Genomic DNA, 17283 nt, shown 5'->3' with positions numbered 1-17283 from the left:
GGCTGTCTGCCGACAGTTCCTTATAGATATAGAATGTCATCTTTGACATTATCCCTCGTCTTCACGGCGATGATTCTTGAACAAACTGACGACAACCGTCGAGAACTCCTCGCGGGATATACCTTGTCCCTTTTGCGCTTTATACTTCACAGTCGCGACTTTTCACAACTTTTCTTTTAAGCCATTAAACACCGTCTTCATAACGCATACATAATTTTCTTTGCAACTTGACCTGCGCAAGATAAAAGTTTATTAAGCATGTACATACAATGCTTGTACAACACTTCTCTACGAGAAATGCATAAGAATATAAAGAATGTAGAAAAGAATACAGAGTGATAAATCATAATGATATTCAAATATTGCTATTTTTTAACACTGTATAATAAATTTCAAAAATTTAAAGATATTTTATTTATTATGTTTTATATATTTATTATTTAATTAACAAATACTATTAAGATATTTTGATATATTTATTACATAATTCGTAATAAATATTATAAAATAAAATTTTGATAATATTTATAATTTATTATGATTATATCACATTTAAATATACACAGAAATATTTATTATTTATAATTTATATTTTACTAATTCTTATTATATTTTTCTCTTTTCTTTCATTTTGTTTTATCTTTGAAAAATATTATTGGAGCAACAAAATTAATATCATCGAAAGCAAATTATAGATTATAGAAAAATTTTTGAAATATTGAATCACACGTCGAAATTTTAAAAATCAATATTAAACTGGCTTCTATTTTTATTGAATAGTTGAAGATTATTTCTATAAACTTTTAGGCCGAAACTTTTAGGAACTTGCTCGAAAAAGGATGTATTCCACCTTCTCTGAGAAAAAGTTCACGATATTACTAAGATGGAAAGAAGTTCGATCTGTTTAGTTTTTTCACGTATAATATCAGCGATCTAAGAGAGGACTATGTCTTTTCCATAATATTTTTAATGATAATATTTTAATACGATATAAAATTTGCTTTGTTATAATTAATAAGAAAGAAATAAAAGTGCTAATTTGCATTTATATTATAAAATAGCATCTTATTTTATGTATAAAGAAAAAAATAAGAAAATAAGTTTTTATTGTAAAGGTATTAAATATTACACATATTATACACCTATTATTTATATTAATGGACTATTAATGGTTACTTAATTGAAGTATATTATTAATTAAAATATATGTTTTGCATTTTACTTATAAAACCATTTAATTTTTCATTGAATTTAAATCATAAAAATGGAATATTAAAATACAAAACATTGACACATCGAACAAATAATTACAAAAATAGAACAAATCTAATTTTTAATATATATTTATAAAACAAATAATTTTTGCGAATTGACTAAAGATTTCAAAGTATAATAATTTTGATTGTCATTTATACTAAGATTGCAGAATATTAGTACTTATTATTATAAAATTCATACGAAATGCAATATTGTTTTATTTATACAAACCAAGAAACATTTTAACATGTGAGAGAATTTTCTTAATAAATGGCGTATCATTTGCGCTTTTCAAGATGCATATATAATATTCCATTGATATGTGCTTAATTAACTCATTTTTTATTAGCATAAAAATGTGTTAATGTTTCTTGATTTTTTCGTTCTCGTCTTTTTTATTTTCTTCAATATATTACGTTTTAATAAAGAGCTAAAGTGTATTGAAGATATAAATACAAGATTTTCATATAATATTAATTTTTTGTGAACTTTTGTCTATTGTGTTCAGTTGTCTATTTTGTTTATTTGTCTATTGTATTTGTCTATTATCTATTGTATTTGATATAAATAATTTCACATATATATATATATTTTTTTTTTTAATGAAATATCTTTTTGAAAATTATTGGTTTACGTGATAAAAAGCAAGAAAGGAAAAAAAGACAATTATTTTAACTTTTAGTATTTTATTTTTAAAATTAACACATATATTAAGTGGCAGGAAATATATTTGCGAAGTAATATCTTAATAATATCTTAATTTTTTTATTAAATTATTATAAAAACCATTTAAGGAACATTCGCAAACAACTCAATGGTCATCGATGATGAAAATTAAAAACGCGATTTCATTTCTGTGATGTCTTCGTGTCTACCGTATAGTGCTTTAATTAAAAACTAATTAAATTGACTTTTTTCCCTTCTTTTTACGGATCAATCAATTTTGACCAATCAAAATCTCATTTTATCTATCAAAAGCTGAAAAATTAATGTTTGCGATACAAAAATATTTATGAATCTAACATAACAATATTGAAATATATTTATGTGAACAAATATATAGAATTATAAATAAAAATATATTTATGCACACTGCATAATATATATTATTTGTAGAATTAATTTCAAATTCTAAATATATAACATATATATACATAAGATTATATTTGTGAATTGTGAAATTAAATGTATACGTACATATATAAATCATAAATTATAGATTAGATAAATTTTTGCAATTAGAATAAAATATATTCTTATTAGATGTGCAAAAGATAAATAATGAATAATTAAGAGGAATTATAAATCCTATATGATTATTTCTTGTCACAATATTTTCAAAATCATCGCGAAATATCTGATTTTATGATTGTGAGTCTATCTTGAATTATACTAGATGAGACATCATCGGATGTGGTCGATCTTACAAAGAGATGAAAGTCGTATTCGGCTCTTTTCTGTGGATTGAGTTTAATATGGAAGGATTGGTTACCGGAGGGCGAAAACCGAGAAGCATAAAGAAAAAGGTAAAACAGAAAATATGCGGATGCAAGTTAAGAAAGAGAGAAAGAGAGAGAGAGAGAGAAATGAGAATGCAATGTAAAATAAAAGAGAGAGAAGAAAGAAACGAAACATGAAAAGGATGTGATGCAAAAGATAGAGGTTGAACACATCGAGAATAATGTAACATCGAGAATAATGTAATATCGATTTTCCAAGCTTCTTTTTTCCGTTGTCTACAACATTGATGTGCCGAAAGGCATAATAATTCGAAGGTAAAAATTTCAAAATAAATTCTTCCAAAATTTATATTCTTCGTTTATATACATTATGAGTATATATTCATTCGAATCGATAGTGTTACTTATTCTACTTGATTCATTAGCGAAAAGGCAATGGAAAATTTATACACTCATAAATGTTCCATAAATCACAAAGTTTCATTGAAATATGTACTAAAGTCGAATGCATTAATTCTGATCGTATCTTGTTTAAATTCATTAGCCAGTGCTTTCCATAGTTAACTGATATTGTTTAAACCTGGTGTCATATTATATATTACACGACTGAAATATTCACGCTTAAGCGCTAAATTTGTGGTAAAAAAGACCGAGGTCGCTCTTCAAGTTTGATTTATGTTCTCGGAATAAACAGCTCATGAAGGCGCTACATTATTTTATCGCAGACATAATTCTTTCTGTAAAACAGCAGTTGGCAGCAATCGTGATTCTGAAATAAAAATCCTCGCAACGATTTATTCAGACAATTAATTTTCGCCAGTGGATTGGAACGTGCGGAAACCTCGATGAGAAGCGCGCCTTTTGTCTCGACAATCGAATTCGCCGGATTTTTTCACAATACCGAATAAAATTATTGAGTCCCGTTATGATGACTCCACACTCCAACGATCTATCTTTCTCAATCACGCTTCACCTTTCCGATTCGCCGATATTACCGTGCAATCGCTTTTACGCTCGTTTAACTTCACCTCATTCACTCGAGTCGCATTTACAGTTGATGCGCATTGCATTTGCACCAGCCTTGTATTTTGCGTCTCAAATGCAACTCTACTATCGTGTATATTCCAGATAATTAACTCGCAATGTTCCGTTAATGGGGAGATGTATACATATCCTTCTAAGAAGGACCTATTAGGATTTAGAAACACACTTGCGATGCTATTGTTGGTGTATTGCAACCATTTACGACATTGCGCAAAATCAGGATCAAGATCAAAAGAAAGAGAAAGAAAGAGAGATATTATTCCAGATTTACGTATATATTCTAAATAAATAAAGAAATATATATTTAGTTATTTTATAATTTTGATATTAAAAATAAATATATATTTATTATATTCTAAATAAATAAAGAAATATATATTTAATCAATCAATTTATAGAATCAATCATTTTATTGAAAATTTGATAATAAATTATAAATATAATATAAATCTTGACTATATTTATAATGAAACGGTTCTGTGAGAGAGAATTCGCGTTCATATATTTTTATATCTCTCCCCTTATATCGATTTAAATAATGTGTATATTTGCATCGCATCAATGGAACTTTGAATAACAGCTGAATGAATAGCAAACATTATATAGCTAACGCAATTCCTTTGATCTTTTGCATGAATTATGACTGCACATTTCGTAGAATCTGAATCTGTCGCAATATAGGCTTCATGTAATTTAGTTTCGTGTTACGATGTTATTTACGTAATGTAGAATCCGATGTACTGCGTCGGTAGTAGATCTCTCTCCAGATACTAAACGCGCGAGCGCGTTAGTATTTTTCTTTCTTCTCGTATATCCTTCCATACTTTATATCGCTTCACGAGCACAAATATTACAGTTTTTCAGCGCATTATTAAATTAAAAATTTTTCGTTGTTTCATGTTGCATAGCTTCGAGTAAAATTTGAAAAAATACACTATTAATAATTTTTATAAATAAGAAAATGTAAAGATATTTTAATGATTTTTCTGGATATTTGTATTTTATTTGTGTGTGTATGTATAAATATGTATGCATAATTATGTATGTGTAATTTTGATAGTATAACTTTTTTAATGTTGACTTTTATGTTTCAATATACATATATTTTGCATATTATTAATGTTTCACTTTGTGCAAACTATAATCACTGTATGTATGTAAATGTGTGTATATAGCTCAGCACATTATTTTCTTTATTATTAAATAAAAACATGTTATCATAATTTGACAAGTTAATAAGCACATTAAATTGTTTTTGAGAAATAAATTTTCGTTGGTATAAGTTTTCATTTTTTGTATATATATATATATTATCGCAGAAAATTTATACACAGAGAAAAATATCATTTTACTGCCAAGAAAAACGATCACTCAGTTTATTTTTCTTTTTTTAAGTAATGGTTTTCTTCAACAAAGAATATATTCTTGATAATAATCTTAAAATATGTTCATCACAAGTATTAAAAAATCTCATTATTATGTACTCGAAAAAAGAATTTATTTTCTCTCCAAGAATATTGTAAAGTTGTATCAAAGAAAAATCAAACTTACTTTACGCCAACTCTATAGTAAGCAAACCAAATTTTTTAAAATTTAATATTCTTGAATGAAATACTGCACTTACTAAAATTCAGAATATATTGAATTAAATTTGACGCTTGTGAACTTATGATATATTGCAGATATACAAACTCATGATATACTTAAAATAAATAATATTTACTTGAATACAGTATACATTTTTCTTTGTATATACTTTATAAAAGCATATTTACTGATGGCATATTAGTAGTTGTAACAACATTTATGATTGTGCTTTTTGCTTTATCAATTCTGAGGCTAAAGCCACTAATTGAATTTCTTGAAGCCTTTGAAAATTGGAGAGTTCTCTCTTTATATTATCTCTTTTTATTTTTTTTTCTTAAGCATAAGCATACAATGTTTGCTGTTACTTTTAAACCATAAAAGATAATATTTCTTACTAAACATTTTACATACACACATATAAAATGAGTACAATATTTATCATCAACTCAATAGTTTTACATTGACATTATTTAATGAGTTTTCTTTAATGAGAAAGAAAACTACATGTTTATTATAATAACTTCTTTTCATGGAATAAAAATATTAAAATATATTACATATTACTTAAGAATATTTTTTAGAGAAATATTAAATATATTTTCTTATATACATAAGCATCGTTAATATAAATGTAAATATAACAGAAATACAAAATTTTATATAATTACAAACTTATAAAAAGTTCTGAATATCACTACAGAAATATAAAATATAGTATAAAAATAAGTTGAGCTAAAAACTACATATTAAAGATTTCCAGACTGCAATGTCTATCTTGAAAAATCATCAGAAATATCTATTCTTTTGTCGCTGATCTCTTCAATTACTTTCACGATAATCGCCATTAGATTTTTTGAGACAGTGATAGCATGAAGAGTTATGTGACTTCCATGGAACTTTATTGAACTACCATGACGGTGACAAATTGCTCGATTTCAACGGCTACGCGGTCTCATCCTTCAACTTTCCGTTTCTATCAGCTTTGATCGTTTATCAAAAAACTTCAGATTTCACTCTATAATACATTATGCATTTTGAATACGTCATAATGCATTTACAATTTCAAAGTTATGCATAGACTTTATTATTGATATCAATTTATTCATTGTTTATCTGTTCCGTTTTATTATTTTGGAAAAGATTAGATTTACAAAATATTAAAAAATTAAATTTTATATTTATTTATTCATAATAATAAGTATACAATCTAGTTATGTTATTTGTTTATAATTATTCTATGCGAAAAAGAAGAGAGAGAAATTTACTCTTTTCTTCAAAAGCATGTACACGCGCATACATTTTTCTAATTTCTATTTTATTAATATAAAAATATTAATATGCATAACATGATAAGTAATATATGTATAATAAAGAGAAATAATTAAATTCTATAATCAGTATTTCCAAGATAATTATAAAAAAGTTCTCTCTTTAACGTATTGCAATATTTTAAATATCTCGAATGACTATGTGTGTGTAAACATTCAGATTGCAAGGATAGCTGGAAGAGGGGCTTTCTATCTTGGGACAGATGATTGGAGTCTGCTTTTGCCACTTCTACGATCGCAATATTCAAGAAATTGTAGAGGATGGCACGGATCGCCTCAGAAATGAAAACAGTCGGAGTTCTGTCGCGTCCTGACGAAGCAGAGCCAGGGTGGAGTAGAATCAAATGTATCGAAGGATTATACACACGGGTAGATATCTCAATTTCGGTCCCGACCATTCCAACGTTGCCAAGATGGTGGCGAAGCTTCGCTTTTATCGTTTCTATTCTCTTTACGTCTGGAGAGAATCCGAATAACGTATCATTGATCGAGTGTAAACTGGTCGAGATTAGCAGATGAAACTAACCAGAACCTTTCTCTAAGAAAGTTTTATTAGGTGTTGTAAACGTTCGCGATCAATCATTCTTTGGTAAATTGAAATTAAAAGATATGAATTGTAAGAATAGAAAATTTTGCATACAATATAAATTTGTAGGAAAGAAATTATCATTGTATATATAAAAGCATTGTATATAAAATGTTATTACCTTCGATATTGAAACGTCACTTATCCTACTCAAAAGAATGTCACATTTGTCATATTTGAAACATTACATTAATATAATGTTTCAAATAAATATATATTACAATATATTATGATAAAATATATTACATATTGTAATAATTTTATCTTTCAATAATTTGCTTTTGAAACTATTTCGTTAAAATTCCAATATTAAAGGAACAGTAAGACAAATCCGATTACTAACGGAGTACCCAACAAGCGATTTCCTTTTTTTTTATTACAAATTTTATTCGTTTGGGCATAATTAAAGAGTCGATTGAGTCAATATTTCAATTGAACTGAAGTTACAAAGGCTATTTTTTCTTTTCCTCTGGTCCTTTTTTTCCTTTTTCGATTGGTCCATTATGTATATTGTATACGTTGGATGGGTATCAATCGGTTTTTTAAGCGATATGTCAAAAAAAAATTATAAAAGATATTAATCTTGTACTGCATGAAAAATTTCCTTTGCAAGTTAAACGTACATATATTTCTTTATTTTCTCTCTGAATGCGATTGAAAGCTTGATTGCGGATTTGGCACATTTCCCATAGCTTTCAATACACAGTAATTTATCGATTCATTTGTCAATCGAAAAGAGCATCTCTTGATAGACGTAGCAAAAAAGAACATATATATTATAATCATATATAATTATCAATTTTAATATATTGATTGCAAACATATAAAATTAAACCTATCTGAGTTTTAAAATAGTTAAATGTTACAACTATAATTGCAAAGATATAAATTTCTAATTTAGAATTTTGCAAAATAATGTTGATTTGATATTTTTGATTAAATATTTTATATAAGTTTTGTGTGAGGATTAAGATAAGATTGTTTTTATTTTACTAAAATCAGTTTGTATTTTTTTAAATATTTTAATAATATATGTAAATAAAGTAATTAATAATATAATAATATTAAAATAATATTAGAATCTACTTTCACTTAAACTTATGAATGATTCAGTAACATTTGAAGCTTACAAATTTACTGAATATTTAAAAAATCCAGGCTCTTTGATTTCAAATATAATATTTTTTTAGCAAATTATATTACCATTCTTCTATTTATAATCACATTTGAAAAATAGAATTAGAGAAATGCTAAATTGTATTTTGTTCTTCTGAACATTTTATTACTCCGTACAATCAATTTGTTAAGCGAATAAGCGGTATGCAATCGATCATTTTTTATTCGTAGTTCAAACTCGTTTGTATTCCTTTACATTACGCCCCTTTATCCAATGGTGCGAATTCTCTTTCTCGTCTATCTTCTAAATATAGCCGGCACATTATTCCGAGCTAGCTTTTCCGTCCGAGTAAAACGATATCTTTGCTTGAGAGGATATCTTCCGTAACACTTTCTGATAGTACTTTTCGGTCAGTACTCGCGAATCAAATCAAAGATGTGAAACACACTATTTTTAAAGCACTTATTGTTAAAAATCTTCCTTTACTGAATTATTCGAACAAGTCTCATTACTGAGAAAGCAAAAAGCATGGAGCATCTTTGTTATATGAAATTGACTTCATGTTTTAAACAAATTCTAATAAATTAAATTGCAGTGATAAAAAAATATAAACATTTAAATAAAAATATAAATATTTATTTAATTTTTTTAACATTAATTCCAATGATTCGTTTTGTAAAGTATAATTAAATTATAAAAATGTCAATTTTTATATAAATATCTGAAATGAAAGAGAAAGAATACAAAAAAGGAATATATTTAATTAATTTATTATTTATCCTTCTTCTTTTATTTTACAAGTGCAAAGGTAAATCAGGAGAATTATTTTTAAAGTTATTATTTTTTTCATCTTTTTCGCAATAAAATATATAATGTTGATTTTTATTAAAATAGAAAGCGATTTTTGTAATCTTTTCCTAGCATAAGATAACAATGGAAGAAGAACCACTTTATTTCTCATAATGTGTGCTTAATAATAAAAGAGAGAGCTCAAAATATTTACAAAAATTGCGTTTCAATTAGGCATCGGAATTACGGGAAATTATTCGCATGACGATTACTGTTATAGGTTGCATTAATGCTCTACATTCTTTCTCGGCGCAATGGCACGCCGCGTTGAATTCTGGCATGTTCGATAAAATGCCAATCTCAGTTGAGGCGTTGAATGTTTAGCGTATTGCATGTGTCTTGTGAATGTGACCCGACCAGATAACCCATAGAGAAATATAATATATTTCTCTATACAACGCAAAATATACATATATTTGTGTTTTTTCCTCGAAATTTAAATATTTAAATATTACAGAAATATAAATTTTTTCCACTTAAAGTTACTTGATTATCATCCTTAATTTTTTTATAAATTAATAGGTTAAATAATAATATAAATTAATAGATTAAATAATAGATATTGTTTAACTTAACTGGTTTTTAGATAAAATTTTAGATAATTATTTGTGCACGTACACGAGATAAAAAAAATTTCCAAGTAGGACGAATTTAATCATAAGATAAAATGTTGGAGTAATTATCTCAGTCGATTACATGATATATATTTCTGCATAAATGTCCTTTAATCATTATCATTTAGGCATAAGAAACTTGCGACAAGTATGCTCTGAACGAAGATCTTAAATTAAATGAAAGACTCGAATTAAATTGCAAAATTACGGCCTCGAAGCTTCCGGAGGAGGCAAAAGAGACATTAGAAAACCGAAATACACTTTGAGCAAAAGTGAAATTTGTTTAACAAAGTAATTTTACCGCCAGTGTTTTCCTAGCTTCTCATCTACATCGTCAAATTAAATTACAAGCGCACAAGCAGGCACGCAATCAAACAACTTTTTCTCAGAAGAGAATGACATACTTGAAAAAGCTCAGAATATGTAAAAGCAATGAGTATTTCAAAGCAGGCAGGTGAAAGGAATTAAAGAGCGATATATTAATAATCGATTTTTTCTCTTTAATATAAAAATTATAAAATGATTAAATTTAAGATAATTGTTTGAAGAATCTAATGATAAAAATCTCAAGCTTTTGCTAGTATAACTCTAAAGAGAAAATTGAACAATAAATATGTATAGCCATATTATGCTAACAGGCAATAAAATAATTAAAGGAGAAAGATGTGAGACACTTTGATCCTTATGCGTTAGTAATATTCTAAGCTGAATTAAATCAGATCACGAAGAAAGAAAGATCGTGTCTGGCTTAAGTATTTGAAATAAACTATGCTGCAAATTAAATACATATTTTAAATATATATTTCCTATTCTTTATTATTTTCTAGCGCGATAGTACATTTTTCGATCATTTTTTAAAGTGAAAATTCAAGAGGGATGAACTGAGAGATTCGATCTCTGAACGTGAAAGTCGTAACATAACATGGACAGAGATTTATCGTTGAAAAGAAGCTATCATAAGTTCAGAAAAATCGTGACTCGAATAAAAGAGTTTGAAATAGATAGGAATAAAAGAGGGGGAAATAGAACATACAATATACACGTACATTTCTGTAAATATTTTATGCACGTACGGTTTATCTATTTTTGTCATAAATTTATATTTTCACACAAACATACAAGCAGGGAATTATACGACGTTGTTTATCAGTTATTGAAAGTTCGATTTAAAGCATCTACTTATAAGTTATTTTGAAAGAGAGCTCTTAGAAGAACATTGTAGCTACAATGCTAATAAATTAGGTCATAAAAGGAGTAAAAAAAATGAGCGATTACAGATGTATAAAGCATACATTTATTGTAATTAATTAAAATAAAATATTAAAGTACGTTAATATTGTCTTTTCCTGGGAAAAATATTGTCTTTTCTTTGGAGAAATATTGTCTTTTTCTTGGAGAAATATAGTCTTTTCTTTGAAACGTTAAATATTAAAAATATTAATTCAATATTTAATATCTTTGATATCTTCAATGTCTTTTATTTTAACATAATCAGTGATGTAACATTTACAATTTGGTTATATTATCATATACAAAAATGTCAAAAAAAACACATACTCATACATAACATACACACATAGCTCTACTTTCAAATTCACAAAATAACTTGCAATGTTATTTCACATTTTAGTGAGGTATCAACCACGAGCCGCTAGAATAGTTCAATTTCCATGCTCAAGATGAACTTGCGCAGACTCTTGCCGTGGATGTGGTGCTTCTTGATCACGAGCGAGTGTTATAACACGAAGAATAGAGGTGAGGACGGCTCGAAGTTGATACGTATCAGTGGTGACATCATTTTCGGCGGGATCTTTCCAATGCATGAACAGGTAAGCTTCTTTATACAGGATGTAACAGTGCTTGCATACTTCTTGTTAATGACAAATTTCTCATTAACTTTGAAATTGAAATCTTTCTTAACTTATGTTAGATTTGCAACACTTTCCTATGCTCCAAATTTTAGTAATTGATTGATAATAGAATTCAAATTAAATGTAAAATTTAAAAAAGTTTCTTTAATCACTTACATATGTAATTTGCCAATTAACTTTTTATTCTTGATATTAAATTAATATTTTATAATTAAACTTTTCGAGCAATTTTTGGTAAAAGTATGTAAAGTTATATGAACAATAAGTATATAATTACACAATAAATAATAGAAATGTCATCATACATTTCTATTATTTATTGTATAATTTTTCACATACTGTCTATATAATTCTGCAAAATTCTTTTTTATAGTTTATCACGTATTAATATAAAGTATGTAGTAATCACGTATTAATATAAAGTATTGCGAATAATTAAAAGAAATATTTAATTAAACAAAATACTTAATAAAAAAATATATAATTAATTAAATTAATTAATTAATTAAATATATAATTAAAAATATATAATTATTTTTTTTATTTTTTTCATGGATGAAGTTCATTCAGCGGTTGCATTTTATCTTTGTGTGTAAATTAGTATGAAATCTTCCTTATGTTGGAAGTCACCCGGAGCGAGTCAATATGCATAAATCATAACTCTGCTTTGCGTTAAATTTGTGTTCACAAAAATGTACTTTATCTTTTTCTGCATTCAAATCTGTCTCAAATTACCTCGCAAAACTCTCGTCTTTATATGTCGCACACTTGAAAATAACGAATATTTCGAATAAAAATACAGTGTCCGTCATCAATGGCGAAGAAGTAAATGCATTCCTGCATTTATTACTATTGCCATTACCATTAATATTAATTGACACGACAAAAGCCTCATTTAATACAATCAATGGAAAATTGCAAACGAAAGGGTATCAATTTATAAACATAGAGACATACATACTTGCGCCTTTAATTATTAAATTTCATTATGCGCTAAGACAAATGATACAATAACCAATAAATGTAATCATTTAAGCTTGTGATTAACACGAGTTTGTAAATTTATTTTCACTTTTCTGCTTTATTTCACAATTTGTAAAAACGAGTATCAAAATTCGCAGTTTTAATTAAAATCGCTTTATCGTTTATCGAAATTCCATTATATATCATATAACAAAGTATAAAATACATATTTTTCTGAAAAAAACACGTTTAAAAAGAACACGTTTAAAACGAAAAACAAAAAAAATTAACGGAAAAACTGATAATTACTAGTAAATCACACATGTGTAACCTAATTTTATCTCGAGTTTTATTTATTCAGATACCATAAATGCGTGCTCGGTGATATATTTAATATTCATGTTCTGTTGCTTTGCAAGAAATACTTTATTATTTATTATATTATATTTATTTATTATATTTATGAGAGCGAAGCGCAGCTCAGTAGATAGCGCGTTAGTCTACAAAGCCGAAGGCCGGGTTTGATTCCCAGTAGAATCAAAAAATTGTATACGCTCTCTCGAAAGGCAATAGCAAATCACCAAGAAATCTTGCCAAAGAGAATCTATCTACCTGTTATTTAATATAACACTCTACCCTCTAACTCTCTATCTGTTATTTAATATAACAGGTTCTGCATATCTATAGTCTTTCTGTAGCAAGCGGAATCTGTTAGAACAAAGATTTGGCTGACTGAGTGGGTATAAAAATAATTAATGTATTAAATAATATATAATTCATTTGCTTTGTGTTCGTGTCTTCTTGAAAATGTCGCTGGAGATTGTAATCGTAAGATATTCTAGATATGACATCGCTAAAACAACAAAATTATCAAATATATTAATCTTTTTGTTGCAGCGAAATCTAATTCGAAGCGCGTGTGACAAACGATACATATTTAGCCGTGACCAATAACGATAAATATAAAATTTTAATTTTTGCTGTCGCGCAAAGCATATCAGTTACTAGTACGAAGCTATTTGAATAATAATAAAAAAAAATTGACCACTTAAAGGCGCTTACAGTATCATCTTGATAACAATTGGACGTCTTAAGGCGTACAGTATACCATGACGAAAATTTCAAAGCACCTAAAGGCACCAATAAGCAAAATGTCAGCAATCTGCTACCAATCTGCTAACATTTTGCTTACTGGATACATGTACACATATACATGTAGAATAAATCTCTTCTATCGAAGATCCGAATATAATGTGTGCAATAATAATAATAATAAATACGTAGCTTTAATAATAATAATAATAAACCATACTACATAATTTCAACTCTTAACTTGCTTTAATTTTACACATTATATTCGGGCCTTCGATACGATCAATCAAAATAATTGACATTTATATATATATACATATATACACAGAGTTTTATTTCGTGTGCCAATTTTTTTATCATGCGCGAGATTATTGACTGTATAATAAATTGATCGGTACATAAATGTCAATTATTCAACGGAAAAACTGATAATTATTAGTAAATCACACATGTGTGACCTAATTTTATCTCGAATTTTATTTATTCAGATACCATAAATGCGTGCTTGGTGGTATATTTAATATTCACGTTCTGTTGCTTTGCGAGAAATACTTTATTATGTTGACGCGCGAAAAATAAGCCAACTCTCGAAATTATCTAATATGTGTTACGCAAAAGTTTGACGTAATCAGCCCCAAATCTCGCCTTTGACGTCATATCATGCGCAATTCAGATGAAATATAGTGATAGAAAGGGACCGTAACTCGTCATTTAAGAGCCATGCAGATATCAAGCATCTTATCACCATAAAGTATTTTCAAGAAAGGGAATAAGAAAGAACATAAGAAATAAAAAAAATATATGAGCGCAGCAAAAATTGCAAAAGTTGAGCTTCAATATCAAGAACATCTGAACTTTATTTCGTTAAAAATTGACTTTCAAGAACTCCCGTGGAGAATTATGCGCAATATCGCGAGGTACCTGGTGTGTGAAAAAAGAAAATACGTAATATTTATTTTATATGATTAAAAAATAACATACTACTCTCACTGTAGTTGTGCAATGTATGTACAATTTCTATGTATACAATATGCAGTCTGTATTTGTTTAGATAAAGTTTTTTCAAGCTGCAGTCGGTCTTCTTTCCGCAGAAATAAATTGTAATCAGTATTAAAAATATACAATAAACATGCAAGTATTGTTAGATTTAAATAAAATAAATCTCATAATTAATCATCTATATAATTCAAATATAAATATATGTATGACATATCATATCATATAATTCATGTAATTACGAATTCTTATTATCATATAATTTCGAAATTTTTTGAACTATTTCAGAAAAAAGGGAAATCTTAATATAAATATATATATATATACGGAATATTTTATACAAATTTTTCAACATTTTATCTAGAAAATTCTTTTTATATTAATGTTCCACTTTTTTCCGAGGAGAAGTTTTTTCTCGATTTCTTCTTCTCGAATACAGTTAAGTTTGATCACTATACAAAGTGCGAAGTAAACATTTTTGTGAAATGTAACCTCTTTATTCAGTTATAGATGGAATAATATCGAAAACTTTAAGCTGATTTATTGTTGTCGCGCAACTAGTTCGTGCAAAATAACCGTCGTTCACCGAACTTCCGCCAACGAATAACTTTCCTTCTCACATCGGTTGTTCTTGTCGCTCGATATAGTGAATAACGGTAACCTAAACTCGTCCGGGTGATTAGTTTTTTCGGATAAAGCAATGTAACAATATTTTTCCAATGGCAACATTATATATAACACTAATTTTCTGTCTTTAAGACGACAATTGAAAATTGTTAATTAAAAAAGAAACATTTTTAATATAAACCATTGTTTTATTAATATAAATATAATATTTTATTTCACAAAATATAATATTTATATATATAAAATGCAAATATCAGTTGCATCAACATTAATAACTTAATTGATATTTATTAAAAATATTTGTGCATATGATTATTTTGATTTCGCAAATATAGTATAACAATACATTATGATATTATTATAGGTATTTTAATAGAGATAACAAATTATAATACTATTTTTGTAAAAAAAAATAAAATTAAGTTTAACGGATAAAGTTTATAAATTATATCATGTTATACATACATTTATATCATTGAAGGAAGACTTTAAGATATTATTTGTATGATATAAAAAGGGTCCTTCCAAATTTAAACTATTCATGGGACTAAAAATGAAATGGAATAAAGTTTACGGAATTCATTGGAATAAGAAATAAAAAATATGTACATATAGATTAAATGCCTAATTTTATAGGTCAAGCACACAGCAGGGGTTCCGTGATCCCCTATTATCCCAACTTTGAGACCAAAACAAATTTCGGGGTTGTTAGAATTAAAAGCTTCATTCCGGGAAAGCTGCGTGACCCCGAAAACGAATGATCAGCGTTCCCAGCTGATTTCACAAACATTAAAATCAGTGGGATTGCGTTGTCGCCAGGATTTACGAGCGTGTTTGGCCGGTCTGTGTATTTTCGGGTTGACGGAATCCTCGTATACGACCACTGTAGCGACCCGCGGATTTATATAGTATTGTACCACAACTTCCCTCCTTCTACTCCTTGAATTCCACGTCAACAGCAGTGCATCTGACCATAATGCTCAAGGATACGACGAAGGGTCGAAGTTCCCTGTAATTTGATCCCTTCGGTCTCGTGTCTCGCAAATTACTAGCCATACATGCACGATTGTAGCCAGACGTTGTGGGATTGAATGGCTCTGGGGAAAAGTACGTCATTAATCCACGGAAATCAAATGTCTATCTTATCTCTTGCGCTATCGCGGTTGAAATATCGAAACTGCATTGTTTCGATTGGAAACAATACAGCTATGAATTGAACCGATATGATTGTATTTATGATTCGATTGTATTCACATCACTCACATTTATACGCAATATTCAAATGTAATGAAAAATATAGTGGAAAAGTAAAATTACCTGGCTTTTTCTAATTTCTAAATTGTTTAGTTTTGGTTTTGAATTGTGAGAAAACTTATTCGAAATTTGGTTTATAGGAAATCTTTTTTAAAGTTGGAATTTTTTTATTTAAAATTAAATTAAATTTTAAAATAAAATAAAATTTTTTTGTTTAAAATTAATTAAAAAATTATTCTTATATTATAATACAAGATATTGTTCTATTAATATAAATGAAAAATGTGTAATTCTGAAAATATTTAGAGAACTAAATATGTAGAGAACTAAAATATGTAGAAAACTAAAAATTGTATAAAATATACATTTATTTGTTCAGATCGGAAGCCCCATCGGCGCATCACCATGCGGGGCTGTAAAAGAAGAAAAGGGTATGCAACGATTGGAAGCTATGTTGTATGTTTTGGATCAGATTAACAATGATACAGAACTTCTGCCAAACACAACACTGGGTGCTCTCATCCTTGATTCCTGTAGCAGCGATACTTATGCTCTGGATCAAAGCATGGAGTTCGTCAGATCGTACATGAATCAGGTAAGTCGCCGTTTTTTTCGATATAATAGTATTAAACAGTAGC

General features: G+C 27.5%; 1 protein-coding gene across 3 annotated transcripts in view; it reads left to right on the top strand.

Moving 5' to 3' along the window:
- Nucleotides 1-17283, top strand: part of LOC105249479 (metabotropic glutamate receptor 8) — a 107035-nt gene that overhangs the window by 20176 nt on the left and 69576 nt on the right. The window contains exons 2-4 of one of the 3 annotated variants that reach the window (XM_025409195.1): nucleotides 6837-7045; nucleotides 11473-11671; nucleotides 17025-17240. In XM_025409195.1, coding sequence (XP_025264980.1) covers nucleotides 11513-11671; nucleotides 17025-17240 — 375 coding nt within the window. In that variant the 5' untranslated portion in view covers nucleotides 6837-7045; nucleotides 11473-11512. Of the gene's footprint in view, nucleotides 1-6836; nucleotides 7046-11472; nucleotides 11672-17024; nucleotides 17241-17283 lie in introns of those variants that run through there. The other 2 variants (XM_025409203.1, XM_025409198.1) reach the window with 2 other exon arrangements.

This window comes from Camponotus floridanus, unplaced genomic scaffold (assembly GCF_003227725.1).
Source record: "Camponotus floridanus strain SB8 unplaced genomic scaffold, Cflo_v7.5 scaffold10, whole genome shotgun sequence".
NCBI classification, from domain to species: Eukaryota; Metazoa; Arthropoda; class Insecta; order Hymenoptera; family Formicidae; genus Camponotus; species Camponotus floridanus.
Note: the sequence above shows the minus strand (reverse complement) of the source record. Positions and strands in the feature narration are given on the sequence as shown.